Source organism: Anoplolepis gracilipes, chromosome 9 (assembly GCF_047496725.1).
Source record: "Anoplolepis gracilipes chromosome 9, ASM4749672v1, whole genome shotgun sequence".
NCBI lineage: Eukaryota > Metazoa > Arthropoda > Insecta > Hymenoptera > Formicidae > Anoplolepis > Anoplolepis gracilipes.
The window spans coordinates 12584344-12601955 of record NC_132978.1 but is presented as its reverse complement, the minus strand read 5'-3'; the positions used below and the strand labels follow the sequence as shown (position 1 = coordinate 12601955).

General features: G+C 32.4%; 2 protein-coding genes and 1 long non-coding RNA gene across 8 annotated transcripts; 1 reads left to right on the top strand and 2 right to left on the bottom strand.

Annotated features, from left to right (window-relative positions):
* Window positions 1-114: 114 nt before the first annotated feature.
* On the top strand, window positions 115-11640 carry Orct (Organic cation transporter). Of its 5 annotated transcripts, none has more exons than XM_072899834.1 (10): window positions 115-999; window positions 7961-8481; window positions 8571-8820; window positions 9097-9355; window positions 9507-9675; window positions 9762-9995; window positions 10081-10295; window positions 10456-10637; window positions 10738-10874; window positions 11012-11640. In XM_072899834.1, the coding sequence occupies exons 2-10, from the start codon at window positions 8339-8341 to the stop codon at window positions 11139-11141; spliced, it is 1719 nt and encodes a 572-aa protein (XP_072755935.1). In that variant the 5' UTR covers window positions 115-999; window positions 7961-8338; the 3' UTR covers window positions 11142-11640. The 5 variants fall into 5 exon arrangements, with proteins under 5 accessions (XP_072755935.1, XP_072755937.1, XP_072755938.1 ...); XM_072899836.1 differs by having other exon boundaries at window positions 117-999; window positions 7949-8481; XM_072899837.1 differs by lacking the exon at window positions 115-999 and adding an exon at window positions 6157-6478.
* Window positions 993-6135, bottom strand: LOC140669756 (uncharacterized). 2 transcript variants are annotated; one of them, XR_012047399.1, is made up of 3 exons: window positions 6117-6135; window positions 3758-4121; window positions 993-1290 (listed from the first exon to the last, which is right to left on the bottom strand). It is a non-coding gene; the product is annotated as an uncharacterized lncRNA (long non-coding RNA). The 2 variants fall into 2 exon arrangements; XR_012047398.1 differs by having other exon boundaries at window positions 5984-6132.
* A 279-nt stretch (window positions 11641-11919) lies between the features above and the next one.
* On the bottom strand, window positions 11920-17378 carry LOC140669753 (neprilysin-like). Its single transcript, XM_072899833.1, has 18 exons — window positions 17268-17378; window positions 16824-16981; window positions 16543-16704; window positions 16385-16468; window positions 16103-16305; window positions 15144-15896; window positions 14970-15065; window positions 14718-14859; window positions 14493-14643; window positions 14170-14260; window positions 13861-14037; window positions 13569-13681; window positions 13397-13455; window positions 13144-13195; window positions 12944-13011; window positions 12591-12727; window positions 12325-12492; window positions 11920-12211 (listed from the first exon to the last, which is right to left on the bottom strand). Exons 1-18 carry the CDS (start codon window positions 17285-17287, stop codon window positions 12029-12031), a joined length of 2817 nt encoding a protein of 938 aa, XP_072755934.1. The 5' UTR covers window positions 17288-17378; the 3' UTR covers window positions 11920-12028.
* Window positions 17379-17612: the final 234 nt, after the last annotated feature.

Here is a 17612-nt window from a genome sequence, read left to right as displayed (position 1 = left end):
ATATATATATAGATACATATCTATAGTTATAAACTTTTCTCATAAACGGCATGTATGTATATACATATATAATGCTATAACTTAAATTGTAATACATGCGCCATAGACAACGCTATAGTAATAAGTACTCAGCCGTGATTCGCAATTACTCTTTAATCCCACATAATTCAATCGCGAAAAATATAATAAAGCAATATGTTTATTGCTTTATTGTTACACATGTGTACGATTGATGTGAGCATATAAAGTTAAACGAGGAGAAGGCATTTACGATATGAAAGAAACGTTTCGCTAGACAATTATAGTATGTATAAGGTTCATTGAAGGGCTCGCCGTTGAAAGACGAGAGATAAAGGGAGCCTGAAGAAATGACAATTATGTATCATTACATTTGAAAAGAAAGAAGAGAGAGGCATTATCGATAACGCTTCTCATGGACCTGCCACCCGGTGGCGAATGCGCGAGGCTACCACTTCAGCTTTCGGTCACGACTTTGGCGCCGGCGCCGACAGAATCTCCCTCCTCGACTCCCCGACGACGTCGGTTCCCGGTGTCGCGTGCTTCGACATCGTGCTAGCTGCTAGCTGGTGCTGGGTGCTGGCTAGCGCTAACGGTCAGGCCCCTCGTGCTTCGCGCGGAGTACACGTGTCCGCTCGATACGCGTCGGTAATTCCACGCGCGTTTCCCCCCTAAATTCTCATTCTGATGGCAAGAGAGAAAGGTGGACGAGCGCGACTGAATCGAACGGACGTGCAGAGTGCGGGCATATCGTTGCGCCTAGTATCGCGACGCCTTTCCTTCGACGAAAGTTATCGATCGGCTGCAGCGAGCGACGGCGAGAACGACCAACGACCATCAGCGGCCGGCCGGCATAGCGTGGTGTCACACAGGGTCTTACATGTCGTATGGAGAGCTGGCGTCTGGCGAGCCGCTGATAAAATCACACCGTTTACAGATTCACCCGTGATCGACCGTGGGAACGTGGAGCACATCAAACGGGTAATTACATCAGCCTCATCATCGTTATCCTTTTTTTTTTTTAAATCGAACAATACGGGTTGTTGGAGCACCATGCGTCCGTAGCGGTCGCGTCGTGATTTGCGCCAGTCGCGTGATTCAGTGATTCACGCGAGTGGCGTGTATCGTGTCCCTCGCTGTAGGACTGCTGAATGATACTCGGCTGGATTGTTTGATTATCTATGGGGTGTTCCTTGGATGCGAATCGTTGAAAAACTCTTTGGCATGTTTCTCTTCGCTTTGTCTTGAATGTTCATCAACAGATTAAATTACCTGAATAAAAGAAACAACAATGTATTTCCTCGCATATTACTGTATACTTATTTTGACGGAAGTTGTCTGACAATCAGTTACGCGATCCCTTATTATGTATGCGTGATAATACACTGCAAAATAGTTTCAAGGACTTGGTTTTTTTTTTAACCGTGCAAACAGAGAAACGGTTACGGAATTGCGACAAGTAAATGGAAGTAGGTAGTAATAGATACTTGGTAAATATTTATGAATGAATGCTGTGTTTATTCTGTATTCCACATTTGGCGCTAAAAAGATTCTCCAACCCACATTAACGTCGCGCAATCTTTCTCACCTACAATATAGGCAGTTCAGCCGCTTTGAAATGAAACAAAAATTAAACAAGATCGAAATAAGTTTGTTTTTAGACATTCATTCATTACATATATTTTGTTTAGCTTTTTCTCGACAACTACTGGATAAATAATTTAAATAATCTCTTATTTGTACAGAATAAATAACGAATGCATAGACTTTCGAACACGGAATTTTTAAATAAATTCAAGAAACAATATGTAAGTTTGTATTGCATAAGAAAACATAGATTTGCAATATTTGAAAATATATACGACATAATAAGTACGTAATAAGGTAATATATGCAGAAACATAAACTGCGTCTGCTTCTTTTTTGCTTTAAATTCTTATAACGCAGAGTTTTATTTCTTATGTAAAAGAACTGTTTACGCACGAAGCTACAAATAGTGCACGAAATAGTGGAATACATCGGTTCTTTACAAATTAGCAATGCACTTTTATTATAATCATAATGAAAAACTTATTTAATTCGCGACGTAAATTCTTGTTCGAGGACAATCTTGTTGAAAACTATTGATAAAATAACTAGGACACATTTCCGTAATTCAATAAAAAATATGAAAATGAAAGACTGAAAAAATATAGTATATATTTAGTCTATTCTCTCTCTTCTTCTGCATTTTTTCAAAATAATTATTACAGATAAAAATACGTAATAATTCTTATACGTAAAAACGTATAAAAAAATGTAAATACATATATATATATATATATATATATATTTAACATACGTATATTCAAAAAGTATAAATACATATAAAAAAATGATAAAACTTAAATTATTCTTATGCAGTAGATATTTGTAATAGATATCGAAATTTGGTATTCTTTATACTTATCAGGAAAAATATCACACTAGTTTTTTTCACATTCTAAAAATAACATAGCTGCATATTCATCTGAAAACTGAAAAGAGAGAGAAAGAGACTGGATTGGGTGAATATTTTTCTTGTGTCTTCGTGGCAAGATTACAGACGATGCGAGGCGAGACTGAAGTGAGAACCAACACGTCACAGCATGCCTTTGCATACATATATGTATACGCATACATACAAGAATAGCGGACTCTTTTTAACATTATAAGCGTCTGGCTTACGTATTCTTAATCCATTTTCTATATATTAATACATCATTTTATTGATCTACCAAGTCAGATATTTCTTAATTGCACTGATAACGATTCGTTCAATTCTATTAATCATACTTTGCTGAAAATATTTTAAGTAATATTTTAAGTAAAAGAAAATACTTTAAGAAAATATTTTACACATAAATTATAATTTTCTCGCGAGAATATATACCAATATCAGAAACTGTATCACGCGTTAATCATATAAATATAAGTAAATAAATAGGATACATTTTTCTTTTTAAAATAAATGATGTGTAGTTATTCTATAATTATGTACGCGATAGATAACATCGGATATAAAAAAATAAGATAGACACGAGTCCTGTATTTTTTTCAGAAAAAAAATTAGAGGGGACAGGTTGGTCCTTTTCATCTCTCCTAGCGATTCATCTTCCTGCCACTTTCTCTGCCTAACGCATCTCCCTTATTAACTGTGTCCGACAGAAAAAAACAGCTTCGTAACTGTTAAGATCTTTCCAGATAAATTTGCATACCTGCATAAACGCATCGACGTGTATAGAAGAAATAAATCTATCACGCATATATTATAGTAACACAGGAATACGGCATCCTTCGCATTAAGCAAAAGTCGACCTAGATCGATTGATTTTTTTGTGCAAAAGTATGCAAGTTATGCGAGTATGCTTCTGGATAGACCCCTATGCTAATACACAACCTGTTGAACTCCTATTAGCAATACATTATATTTATCAAAGTGTATGTTAATTTAAATTGCTAAAGAAATATGATAGCCGTTTAGTAAACACGTTGGTTCGCAAAGCAGGTTCTTGCACGCAACCGTAGTTTTGCTGACAGTTTAAACAGCTGAATGATCATTTCCACAAAACATTGAATAGAAATGATAAACTAATTACAAGTAGATTACAACAAAATTTCTCAAATTGAGTTTAATTGAGCGTAAAGATAATCACGAAATGATGAGAATGTAATAATGTTGATTACGATAATAAATACAATGTCGTTCAAGTTCACACACCTGTGGAGTTGCCGTATTAATAACTCGCCCTTATGGATGATGCTTCATCAAACTGTTTGCAAAGAGCCGCTGTTCAACGCCGACTTATACTTGAAACGTGCCAGCCATTCTTTACGTTTTTCTTTCTCCTTCCTCTCCTTCCATTCGTACTCGCATGAAACCAGTCGCGATTTTTCACGCAGTGGGAACTAGAAGCCGTTCCCTACTATAAATAGCCTTCGGGTTCGTTCTCGGACCACGATGTCGGCCTCCGATGGTGACGGCGGCGGCTGGACCGGTAACATGCATCTAACAATCATTTCTGTCGCGTGCGAATAATCAGCTTTTATCCGCCAGCTCAAACCGCATTCCTTTGCACGATAAGCTGAAATAGATAAATATGTTAGGACGAAAATATCAAAGCATACTAATAAATATCCAATAACATCCAATCAGCAAACAATAATTTTAAAAATAGTTTAAAAAATTTTTAATATGTATGTATATATTATATGTATATTTACTGTTCATTAATTTGTATATTGTACAATTGATTGTAAAATAATATTTATGTAATGTTTACTTAATTTCTATTTCACATTAATTATAGAAAATTATGATTTATTAAAATACTTATTTAACAATTATTTAATATTTATTTTAAATATTATTTATTTAATAAGAAATTTAATGATGAATAATATAATCACAATGTAGAAATATTTTTAAAAATGTTTTCAATTAATGTAAAATAGATAATTTAAAATATCCAAAGAAGAAAACACAGAAAACATTACATAAATATTTTATGTAAAATAGATAATTTATAAACATTAAATAAATTATGATTTTTTATAGTTAATTATACAATATAAAATTAATGAACAAGTAAATACTGAAAATATATTTAAAAAATATTACCTGCTGATTGAATATAAATATATACTTAGACAGGTAGGATCGCAACATGGAGAGACTGCAGAGAATAAGATTCACGATCTGCATCGGAATTTTTAAGAAGAAAAGAAAGAAATTCCTTATGTGTTACGCGCAACCGATACATCTTCTTTTAGCGAGTGAAAATACGAGAAGACGCGCCAAACGTGACAAACTTGGAGTGCACAAAATTAGAACTGCTGATTATCGAAACGGTATTTTTCACGTTCGCGATTCGTAGACTGAGAAAAAAGTCGTTAACTAAACGCATTTAATTAAGTTAACGACTTTTTTTTTCTCAGTATAAATTCTTTTTAAAAATGTATCTTATATATCCTTTTTTTTAATAATCTGAACAAATTATGGATTATGTGACGCGCACGAATCGAAATCAAATCTTGACTAACGAATCTACAAATAATACATAATCGAGATTGTTTTACCTACGTACATTTATCAAATCCTCGTTGTGATAATTCAATCTTATCGAGAAAAGTTGATATTTAGCGCTCTCGTTAGCGTTAAGTGTGAGAAAAAGATAATTATTTTGCCAGGTTTGCAATATATTTGCAATTCCATGTTAATTGTATTTTATTAGAATCTTCATGCATTTATCAACTATGACATAAATTGACATAAGCGACCCCTCGAAGATCGTGCAGAAAATTTCTTGAAAACTGTGATAGCGATGACACGGAGATAACATTGATAGCGAGGTCTCAGATTACATTCCGTTTTAATGAGTAATACACTATATATGAATAAATAATATATGTATGATTACACATATCACATACAGTATAAACAAGTATACATATGTACATGAATGATTTTTTCAGTTTGCATCTAGTAATAGTTTATAATTAATGCGCAAACGAAAGAACGCGGAAAAGAGATATATGCTTTATACTAAGAGCGATATCAAATATTACCGGCGTTTAATGCCGGTTTTCTATCACATGGCCCTTACAAATCTTATCTCGTATCGTCCAAAAATAGATTTATTATGAAGAACACAGGAAGGAAATGACGCAATCATCCTAAGAATTATTAATTTAAAATCATTACAGTTAAAAAATGGAAAAATAATAACCGACACGAATATAAATAATTTTAATTCTGATTAATCGTCGCTCATTAGGAATAAGCAGCGGAATAATTGGGACAATTTATCTAATATAGCGATACGATAAACGATAGCATGCATGATAAATCGTCGCGTTGTGTTCGCATCATTGGAATTAATTGCGAATTAAAACAACGTTCAAAAGAGTAACCTAAAAGCGTCAGTCTTGATTTTGTTTTACTTACTCGAATGCTGCTGTCAATATATATCAACGAAGGAACGTGTCGGGTCGCGTTCGATTTTGATAATCAAGATCCATCTCTCCGTATGACGAAAAATAAAGGAAGGAAAAAAAGAAAAAGAAAAAGTAACTCTCACCCCTCATCCTCCATGCGCGACGCATCGGGATGAATTTAGCTGCACTGAAATCAGATGTCAGATGGCGAGCCGAGTCGGAGGTCGGAGTCGAGCGGGGCCGAATCGAGCCGAATGGAAGTAAATCGCGCGTCGCGCGGGTCGCACGGCGCGCCGACTGAAAGCATGGTTAGTTTCCGTCCGTCCTTGATGCGCGTCGGGTTGTATTCGATCGACAAGTGTTCGGACTCATCTTACACGCCGTCTCTTCGCATCCCGCGTGTACTCACATTTCGAAAAATTACTCGTTTACTTTTCGAGACATCGCCTAACTTAATAAAAATCTACTGCAGCCGCCGCTTCTATCGATTATTTTCCAGCAATCAGTGTGTAATATTGAGATTGATACAGAAGACGCGAAAAAACGCCATACGATAACACGTATAATTTCATTCGACTCATATTGTAATTTTATGTAAAGTCATAAGAGACTCGTGCGATCGCGACACATTCATACATTATATATGAATGTTTCGAAACTTTTGCTTCGTATTATAAAGATATTCGAAAAATTTATGGCATCACAGCTGGCATATTAATATCTGTCACATTTTTAGGAATATTAATTGCTTATGTTTTTATTTGTACTATGTATTAATTAATTTGTATCCTAAACAGCGTACATATTCAAAAGATGTTTAGAGGATATTCTGATGAAGACATCTTCTTGCTTCAAAATATATTTTTGAACTGAGATGTCCTCTGAATGGTTTTTGGATATAAATGCTGTTTGGGATTATTTGTATTAATTGATCATATTATTATTTGCGACAATATGATTTTATTGTTAATTATAACATCATTTAATATACTGACTTATGCCATAAAAATGTACATAAATTTTTAATTTGAGAAAAAATGCAGAATTTATTTATATATATCATTTTATTTAAGAAAAAAATATTATAGCTTATATATTACTCACAAATTTAGTACAAATATTCTAAAGAATCTGACAAATATGATATATATTTCAACACGAATCTTATATTGAAATGAAAAAAAGAAAAAGATAAAGAAATAGCAGATGATATAATAACGATCGTTAGTGATGCTATTCATTTGCAGTACCTCTTTCGAGTCTTAATAAAAAGACAATTGTATCAAATTGGTATACCAATCATGGTATGCGCGGATCGCTTGATGTTTAACTTTAATTAATCTAAACAAGTTTTATATATGTATTAAAGAACGCTACGCACAAGCGAATAATGTTAATTTCGATTTTAAGTTAATAATAATCGATAATAATCGATTTTGATATATTAAACTTTACAGTTTTTCAAATCTTTTCTTTTATTTCAAATCTCCTTTTATATATATATATATATATATATATATATATATATATATATATATATATATGCAGTTGTTTTTTTTGACCAATACGAGATAAGATTTGTAAGGGTCATGCGATAGAAAAAAAAAATATATGTATAGTCTATCGCATAGCCCTTATAAATCTTATCTCGTATCGTCAAAAAAATAGATTTACTATGCAGAACACAGGAAGCAAATGATGAGCTTCCTAAAGATTATTATTGATAATATGATATATATATTCATACTTAGTTGCTTACACAACGCGTACATAACGCGAATAACAAATTATCAATCCTCAATGATTTAGAATGACACTTTCAAGATTATCGCATTTCTTTTTAGTTTCTTGTTGAGCAAAATAGATTTTTGTTCTTGGGAAAGTAAAAAAAAAGAGCAAAATAAAGATAAAAAATATAAAAAAATAAATAAATAGTAAATATAGAGTCAATACTAAAATAAATTTCACATACTAGTTTTTTTTCCAGTTATCGCCGTTCTGTCGAGAAATCGATATATATATATATATATGGAAACCTGATAAGCGATCGTCTCTGGATTGAATGTTAAGAAGCCAGGAATATTCTAAAAGACATATGCGAGTGTCCTTGTGAACCGTTCATATTTTTCCAAGAATAAACTTCCAGATATCATGATAAAAAAGTCTCTATAAGAATAAGAGATAACTATGTCAACATCAACAGAATAATTTTTAAAATGAATTATTATTCGCTGTCTTAAGCGAAGTTATTAATCCAATTAAAATCCAATAGAGGAATATATCTTTGCTTACAAGAATATTAATAAAAGCTCGCGCAGATTAAGAGATATTGTCAAATAAATAACGGAAACGTACTTTGGAAAAAATGGCATACGACGATGTTATCCTTCGTATGGGCGAATTTGGTCGTTATCAACGCAGAGTCTACCTTCTGCTTTGTCTTCCGGCGATATCGTGTGCCTTTCACAAATTGGCCGGTGTATTCCTTGGAGCTAAAATGAATACCAGGTACAATTTGAACATAATAATTACAAGGATAGATTATAATGTAACGGATACGATGTACTTACAGTAAATTGAAAATTTCTTTTTCTCAGATGTTTACTTCCGCACGAATATGTGGAAAACGCCACGTTCCATCTGAGTCAAGACATATTGAATGCGAGCTATCCATGGGACGACGAACTTGGAGGGTGGTCCCAATGTCTGAGTCGTGACGCGATCGGCGCCGGGAACCGTACGATCGTTGAAAAAGCAATTGATGACGACGTTAGAGGAGGAGGGTTCAGCCGTTGCAAGCAATATATATATGACAGAAGCATATACAAAAGTACAACCACTTCTGAGGTATAGCAAAACAGTTATTCCTTCTCCATTCGCAAAATAGAATTCTCTTACTGTTTTCTCTATCGCAGTTGTTGTAAATGAGATAAAGATCATTCCTAGATTAGCAAAAATTCACAATTTAAATAAATAATAAACAAAAAAATAAATAAAAAATAAATAAATTATATATATATATATATATATATATATATATATATATATATATATATGTGTGTGTGTGTGTGTGTGTGTGTGTGTATTTCTTATGATGAATAATGATATCGTTTCTTTGTGCAGTGGGACTTAGTCTGCGACAAGGCGTGGCTGAGGGCAACGGGGGACTCATTGTTCATGGTAGGAGTCATGCTTGGCTCAATGATATTTGGCGGTTTGTCCGATAAATACGGACGTAGACCAATTTTCTTCCTATCTTTAGTCATACAGCTGGTTGGCGGTATATTAGTCGCTGCGGCGCCCGAGTTTGTTTCCTACGTAATCTTCAGATTAATTGTCGGCTCAACCACCAGTGGGGTGTTCTTAGTAGCTTATGTCATAGGTAACAAAATTCAATTTTATCATTTGCCTGTCATTCTGTAACATTAAGTAATACGCAATACAGAAGCTATCAAAAAATTTTGACTGAATCATATTAGGCATAATTGTATAAATATGATATAATGCTGTAATGGCATTTATTTTTTTTTCAGCTTTAGAGATGGTTGGACCGAAAAAACGATTAGTAGCCGGAGTCGGCGTACAGTTGTTTTTCACTACCGGATACATACTCACCGCCGGTTTTGCGTATTATATTACCAATTGGAGACTGCTGCAGGTAGCTCTTACGATACCGAGCATCGCGTTTCTAGTTTATTGGTGGTACGAAACAAATAATACATATTCTACATAATAAATATAATTCCAGTCAGGTGTTACAATTCACACGGTGATCCAATTCGTGACAGGTTTATTCCCGAATCCGCACGATGGCTCTTGACAAAAGGTCGTCTCCAGGAAGCGAAGGATTTGCTGCAACGCGCTTCCTTAGAAAATGGTGTGGAGATGCCGAGTGAAACCCTCGACACGCTTCTTAATACTAAAAACGAGGATAGTACGCCTGATACGAAAAAACCTTCGCTCTTTGATCTGTTCCGTTATCCAAACTTAAGACGCAAGAGCATTCTCTTGTTTTTCAATTGGTAATAGTTGTTTCATCGGCTGTGTATTTTTTGTTTTTTTTATTTCATAATTTTATATCAAGTTTGATTTTCTCGTTTACATTAGGTTGGTCAACAGCGGAACGTACTACGGACTGTCTTGGCACGCGTCCAATCTCGGTGGTAATGACTACGTTAATTTTGTAATATCCGGAATAGTAGAAGTACCCGCATACACGTTCCTCATCTTCACTCTGAATCGATGGGGCAGAAAACTCATCCTTTGTGGCTGTATGATGTTGTCAGGATTAGCATTACTTGCTACATTATTTGTCCCACCCGGTGAGAATAATCATTAAATAGTACACAGTTTCATTATGATATCGTACAACTTTATAGCAATCGTTTTATTTTACCATGATGCTCGCAAACATTTAAAATGCCGAATTCATAGACATAAAAATATCCTGTAATTATAAACGAGCTTATGTATTTTTTTTAGATATGCCGTGGTTAATCGTTTGCTTGGCAATGATAGGAAAACTCGCTATCACATCGTCCTACGGTGCAATTTATGTGTTTACTGCAGAACAATTTCCGACTGTAATCCGAAACGTCGGACTGGGAGCAAGCTCTACTTTTGCTCGAATTGGCGGAGTTATCGCGCCATATGTCAATCATCTGGTACGTTGTATTCACTATGCACTTTTTTCGATGATAAATTAGCAATTATTATTATGAATTATGTAAAATTATAAATGTTATATGTTATGCATGTTTCCAGTCAGAAATATGGGTACCATTGCCACTCGTTATTTTCGGATCGTGCGCCTTATTGGGCGGTTTAATGTCTCTTCTTCTACCGGAGACATTAAACAAAAAACTTCCTGAATCGATTCAGGATGGTGAGCTGTTTGGAAAGTGAGTTTTTTATTTTCTATATTTTATATATTTTATTATAATGATTTTGAATTTTATTATAGTATTATACTAATTTGTTATAGATAAATGAGATTATTGTAGATAAATAAATATTGTTTAAAAATACTTTTTTTTAGAAAACTATCCAAGAAAAAGAAGAAGAAACAATTGGATCATGACCATCAATTGAACGATATAGAAGTAATAAAACCATTAAAACCACAGGAGAAGCAGAACGGTGTACATGAGAAACAAAACATTGGATGACATTGAATTAGGAAAATCAAATCGGCATTACATTCAAAAATATATACTCAATCCCATCTGATCATATTTTACAATTAGACGTCTATCGCGTGTAGTATGTGTACACACGCTTTAAAGAACTTGAAGAAAGATCCCTCAAATTTCAGTTTAATATCCATAGTTGTATAATGTTTTTTTTATATTAGATCGTATCTAAATTGAATCGAATTGGATTATTAAAATCATTATACACAAATATGAAAGTTAATCAACCGTCAGACGAAATATATATATATATATATATATATATATATATATATATATATATATATATATATATATATTTCGCCTTTTAATCCACAAAAGTAGAAAATGATGTTTATCTGCGTAACATGTCCAGATGATGGACAGAAAATAATAATTCTGCCGATAAACATATCATTACTCAAACAACTGAATGTCCTTTATAAGGAATTACGTATGAAATATTGTAACTTATCAATAAAACTTTTTGCTAGAACTCTTCATTTATTTTTTAATCGATTTAAATCTGGCTAAGCATTGTTCTTCGACAGTCTGATCAGAAATGAATACCAGTATATTACGTCGTAATTATAACGTTGAACTTACGGAAGACTTACAATTAAGAAAGCTGTTAAAAAAATGACAAATGTGTTCTATACGATGCGCTCCATTCATCAATATATTTGAATAAATAACTTATGCAAGATATATTTTTAATTAAGCTAGATAAAGCTGTGAAACCTGTATGAAAAAACTAGTGTATAAATGATAAATCTTTTTTACATGATGTACGTCAATTTATTAATCGATATATATGCATAAAACATTTTTGTTGAATATTTATATATACGTATAGATCACGTTTGATTTACAAGATTTATACGTTACTTCCAGATATTGCATTTTTTTTCGGGATTCATTGCACTACCGACAGGACAATTGAAAGCCTTGGCGAAGTCTTCTGAGTTCGAAACAGAGCCTATCACTCTCAAACGTCCGGTACTGTGTACATCCATCCTGGCATGTCTCTCAGTAGTCTCAGAATCGATTGTAGCTTCGCACCACACCTATAAATTTTCCCACAGCTTTCATACGAAACTCATAATCATACCTTAATTATTATTATGTTAGTTTCATAATTTTATTTTTATTAACTTTAATTATTGTCTGCGATATTTACATTGGCAAAGGATAAAAAGTAGAGCTGATCGTGAGTGATTTCTTCTAAACCTGGCAATACAGTATCCGGTTTTCCACACTCTCTTTCTCTTCTTTGATAAGCCCTGAATGCTGCTTGTAATCCCATTGTATCCGCAATATTCTCACCCGATGTTTGATTGCCATAGTTCTACAATTTTCATCAATCATTCGTCATGGTCAACTTTTCTCTCAATGCAGAAATAATAGTAATTTCAATTATAATTAAGTATAAAGAAAATATCCTACCGTTATTTTCTTATTTGAATTTTTTTCAATTTCATAATTATTAAACTGCTCTACAAAACAGTTTGCTCTTTTGCTGTACTCTTGAGCCATTATAGATAACCATTCCACAAAGTCACCGTTCTTATCGAACTTGATTCCTAAAAATAATTTTTTTTTTTTTTTTTTCTCATATTAAATATTTTTACATAGTGATATCTTAGATATATAAAAATTAGAAGAATGTGAAAAGTCTACATTGTTATGCATTAGCAATTACTGTAGTTTAAAAAGTATAAAGGTTTATAAACTTTTATACTTTTTAAATATGTTTTTATAATCCTTATAAAACAGCGCAATTTTATTTCATAACATACCATCATCATCGAATCCGTGATTAACTTCGTGAGCCATGATAACTCCAACAATACCATAATTAATAGCTCTAGAATAAAGTTACATAATCAAAGAAATAATTTCATTAAAATTATTTTAAAGGAAGCTACAAATGTGAATAAGTTATTTGTATTTATTGTTATGCATTGCGTTGACATTTTTAATTAAATTATTTACATACTGTGGTCGACCATAAGCGAAAAATGGACTCTGGAAATCCGCTGCCGAAAGACCTATGATTGAAAGCGAGATTAGTGTTATGGCAAATATATAAAATATAATTGCAAACTTTTGAAAGCATAAATCATCATAATTATTAAAAAAAAACACGTTACATGTACTGTACATGAAAATATATACATTTAAATATATATAATATATTAATATACATATATAAAATACTGTTGTTAAATGATATATATATATATATATACTTATGGAATTGGCCCACGGGGAGAAAAAAGCATTTACTGTCAAAGGGCTCATCCACCATCTGTAACAAAAATTTTGTTAGATATAAAAATTGACATTTCTTCTGTGAATTAGGAGAAAAGTAATTCTTTGAACAAGTATAAAAAAAATTCATTGAATATTAAAATATCTTACATATCATCATCATCCTCGTCATCATCCTTTTTCTTTAACTCCCGTAGCTGCTTCCATTTACTATATCTGCTGTAGCTAAGTACATTCTCATAATACGAATTGCTGATAATAAGCTTTAACGAAACAGAATAATTAAATGAGACGGTCGTTAGCCAAACAGTACAAAAAGAATAAAAGACATTTTAAAAATATTTAAAAAATGCTAAAACATCGTTTTTTTAAGTGCCTTTTAGGGATATATGCCCTCTGGTATATATACTAATTAATAACAATAATACTTAATGCAACTTACTCCTTGAAAATATCGTTTAACGATAGTGTTATTTCTAAACCAATCTGGATATCCAATATATTTCTTCATGTTCACTAATTTCGAGAAAACATAATCTTTAGTGTCTTCATCTAGCCAGTCTGATTCTTTAATTTGATATTCCACTTCTTTTTGTATATCGTCGACCATATCCTCTGCCTATACAACAGAAAATAAATGATTATATTAGACAAATTATATAAATGTGCACATATACACTTAACAAAACCACTAATAATACAACAGAAATAAATTGCATCAATCTTAATAATTATAAAATCAAATGCTTACGGTTTTCGTAATATCATCTGAGAAATGTCTTTTCACATACTCGTACGCTAGAATGTCATGCAGTTGTACTTTTCTCTTGCATATGGATGATCTATTGCAACATTTGTTATTATTATATTTGTTATTATTATATTGATTATAATAATATTTTAACACATTAGAACATAAATTAACGTTATTTTAATATTAAGATTATCCTACGTTATAAATAAAAAATATAAAATGAACATTTGTTCTACCTTTTGTCCATTACAAAATAAATAATTATGTTTTCTTAATTATTAAGAAAGTATTAAAGATGTTTTAGAGAATTCATATCAAACCTTCTTTCTTCTTCGTTTTCTTCTTCGCTTTCTTCTTCATCTTCTTCATCTTCCCATTCTTCCCATTCTTCCCATGAAAAGTATAATTTTCTCATTTCACTTGTAGTAGTCTCTATCATTCTGTTCAAAAAATTCCAGTGTATGTAATTCACTGAAAAATATTTTGCATGTATAAGTGATATTCCTTTATTAATCATTATTCATCACATTATTTGCAAAACTCACCGATTGTTCGTTTCGACGTCTCGTCCAGCAAGGAAGCAAGAGCCTTAAAATAATCTGATGGATCAACGTTTATACTTAAATCGCCATCCACGGGCACGTGTGCTTCGTCAAACAATTCCGTAACTTTGTATACCCAATCAATCTGCGGTTCAAGAGATTTCCATATCATTAATTCAATCATAAAAAAATATAAGACTAACATATTATAAAAATAAAAACAAAGAAACATTAATTTATATGAAAATAACTTACTTTGCTATTAGTGGATTTAGACTTCCTTTTGTCATACCATTTTTGAAAGTCATTGAGTGTTAGCTCTAGGTCTTCCTCGTCAGAGTCGAGGACAATCTGAAACATGCCATTATTAAAAAGTTTTTCGATTATATAATTTGACAATATAGTATAATATAACAGCATTACGCTCACCTCCCCTAATTTCAACTGAAACTGGATCATGTCCTCGATATCTTTATCAATGTGCTCTTCTGGAACCTCAGTGTCTCTCGCTTTAGCTATAGCACGAGCTACTTGTGAAATGTAATTAGCATATACTTGGCGCGCAGTTTCAACGCCTTCATCACTTGTTTCTTCTATGGTTGTTTGCGGTGTCGTCGATACCGTTTCCAAAGTTTCCTTCGTTTCCTCTTCATCCTGTACTTTCCTTACATGATTTATCTTCTTCTTTCGTAATTTCTCGCGATGAGTAAGATGCTGTACGAGTTTACTATGGACCTTTGTCGATATAGCTCGTCTTTTTACTCTTTGTTTTTTCATTTTATGGCTATCGTGCTTTTCGAGAATTCGAGTGGGTCTTTTTGTCTTTTTATTGTGCTGTATTTTTGTATTTCTTTTGTGATTAAACTTGCCCGTGGATTTTCTTTTGTTGATTTTCTTTTTTACTTCTTTCTTTTCACTTTGTTCGTTTGTATCATTGTTATCATCATTGTCGTCGTCATCGTTATCATCATTGTCGTCGTCATCGTTGTCATCATTGTCATCGTCACCGTTATCATCATCGTCATCGTCATCGTTCTTGCTATTGTCATCTTCACTTCCAGATTCCGGATTATCTTGCTCGTCACTCGGATCCTCATCATCATCCTCTTCTATTTCATCACTATCATCGAACTCTCCAAACAATAATTTGTACGTACCCGAAGGTAAATGCGGAAGAGAGATCTAGTAATAAAAATGTACATGTAAAAAAAATACAATCGAATCATTAACAAAAAATCAAAATGAATATTTTCCAGTTAGATATATTCCAATACGCGATATGTAATACCAAACAAATACAATGTAGAGAATATAAGTTACATCTATGACGAATATGCTTTTTAGTTGAAATAAAAATGTAATATTAACTTAGGCATAATTTTTCTTACCTTTACGGTCTTGTTTGGACTATATCTATTTAAGCGCACATCGTGAAAAGCATTCTTTCCTGTCAAACGCACATATTGATCGTCCACTTTTTGCCAACTATACTCGTGCTCGTCCCATTCGTCCGGATCCATTATCATCGGCCAGCCGCCTATACGTGATATGGTAGTAACCAATGGATCGAGTCCTTGTTTGTCCATCGCATCTATAAGACAATGAATTAGTATATCATTCAAAAATAATTTTTATAGCGATTCGAGGATTCGAGAGCTATTAATATTTACCTGTATTTATACAGACCGCATACCACTTTTTCGCAAGCTTCACCGCCAAAATATCGCTGCTTTTAGGTCCTTCTTTTAAAATATCTGTAGAATTCAATGTCATGATATGTTATGTAAGTGTCGAATTAAAGTTGATGCATAATAGATTACATAACTACCGTTTACTTGTCGTTCTACATTTGCTTCAAGCATATGGAACAAACTCCACGAACGACTTCCTTTTGGAATAGGATTATGTTCTGGCCACTTTGAACAAGCGTACTCATAGAAATCGTCGCACGGATCCAAAGATTTGTCCATACTTTCTGATATCACCTTAGCTAGAAGAAAAAAATAAAAATAAATAAATTCAAATATTTAATCACCTTATTTGAGATTAAACGTTTGAATTTATATTTTTTTATTTTCACTTTTTAATTAGATCGACTATTTTCAATACCAATTTTTTCGCACTCCTGGTTTTTACACACATTTTGCGTCACCTCCTTATTTTCGTTTAATTTATTATTCAAACCAAACAACCATGCCAAATTTGAAGGATATGCTTGAATTACTGATGATGTAACATTCTTTATTAGCAATGCGCCAATAAAGGCACTGGAAAGAGACATATCGAAAAAAAATATTAATTTAAAAATAATTTAAAAATAATACGTTGCTTAAATATTCTTAATGATTAATAATTGATTAATGATGAATATTAATTAATTATTGAGGTAATGGATAAACTTTAAAGTGGAAATTCGTTTAAAGATTAATGCATTATATTTATTATTTTTAAGATTATTGCAATATATATTTATTAATTTTTTAAACGATATTATAAAATTACCAATCTCACGTGGTTTAATACCATGTTCAAAAAGTAACTATTGCTACTTACAGAAGAATGAATCGCTTCATGTTCGCAGAAAAATCTGCGATTGATAGGGATTTTAATTACACGATAAATTAATTGTGACGTTCTTTACCGTAATGTGGAAATTATTTATTACAGTTACCCTTTTATATATTCTTTCTTTAGGCGGAAAGACCATGGACTGTTCCGTTGATATGCGACAATAAATAATTTGATAGAGTCGAAGGACGAAGATGCATCTCTCATCCTCTTTCTGTTGATTTAAATAATAAAATTTTTACAAAATGATTAAAATATAATTATCTTCCTTTTTCTTTTCCTTGCAGTCTAATTTAAAATGTTAATTTTTTCACAGTTTTTCACTTTCTT

Bases quoted from the DNA above. Each gene is read 5' to 3' on its own strand.
- Orct (XM_072899834.1), top strand. From the start codon at position 8,339: ATGGCATACGACGATGTTATCCTTCGTATGGGCGAATTTGGTCGTTAT. The intron at 8,821-9,096 runs GTATAGCAAAAC...TTCTTTGTGCAG, and splicing joins AAAGTACAACCACTTCTGAG to TGGGACTTAGTCTGCGACAA. The intron at 9,676-9,761 runs GTACGAAACAAA...AATTCGTGACAG, and splicing joins GCGTTTCTAGTTTATTGGTG to GTTTATTCCCGAATCCGCAC.
- LOC140669753 (XM_072899833.1), bottom strand. From the start codon at position 17,287: ATGAAGCGATTCATTCTTCT. The intron at 13,012-13,143 runs GTATGTAAATAA...ACTTTATTCTAG, and splicing joins TTCGCTTATGGTCGACCACA to AGCTATTAATTATGGTATTG. The intron at 12,212-12,324 runs GTAAATATCGCA...GAAAATTTATAG, and splicing joins ACTTTTTATCCTTTGCCAAT to GTGTGGTGCGAAGCTACAAT.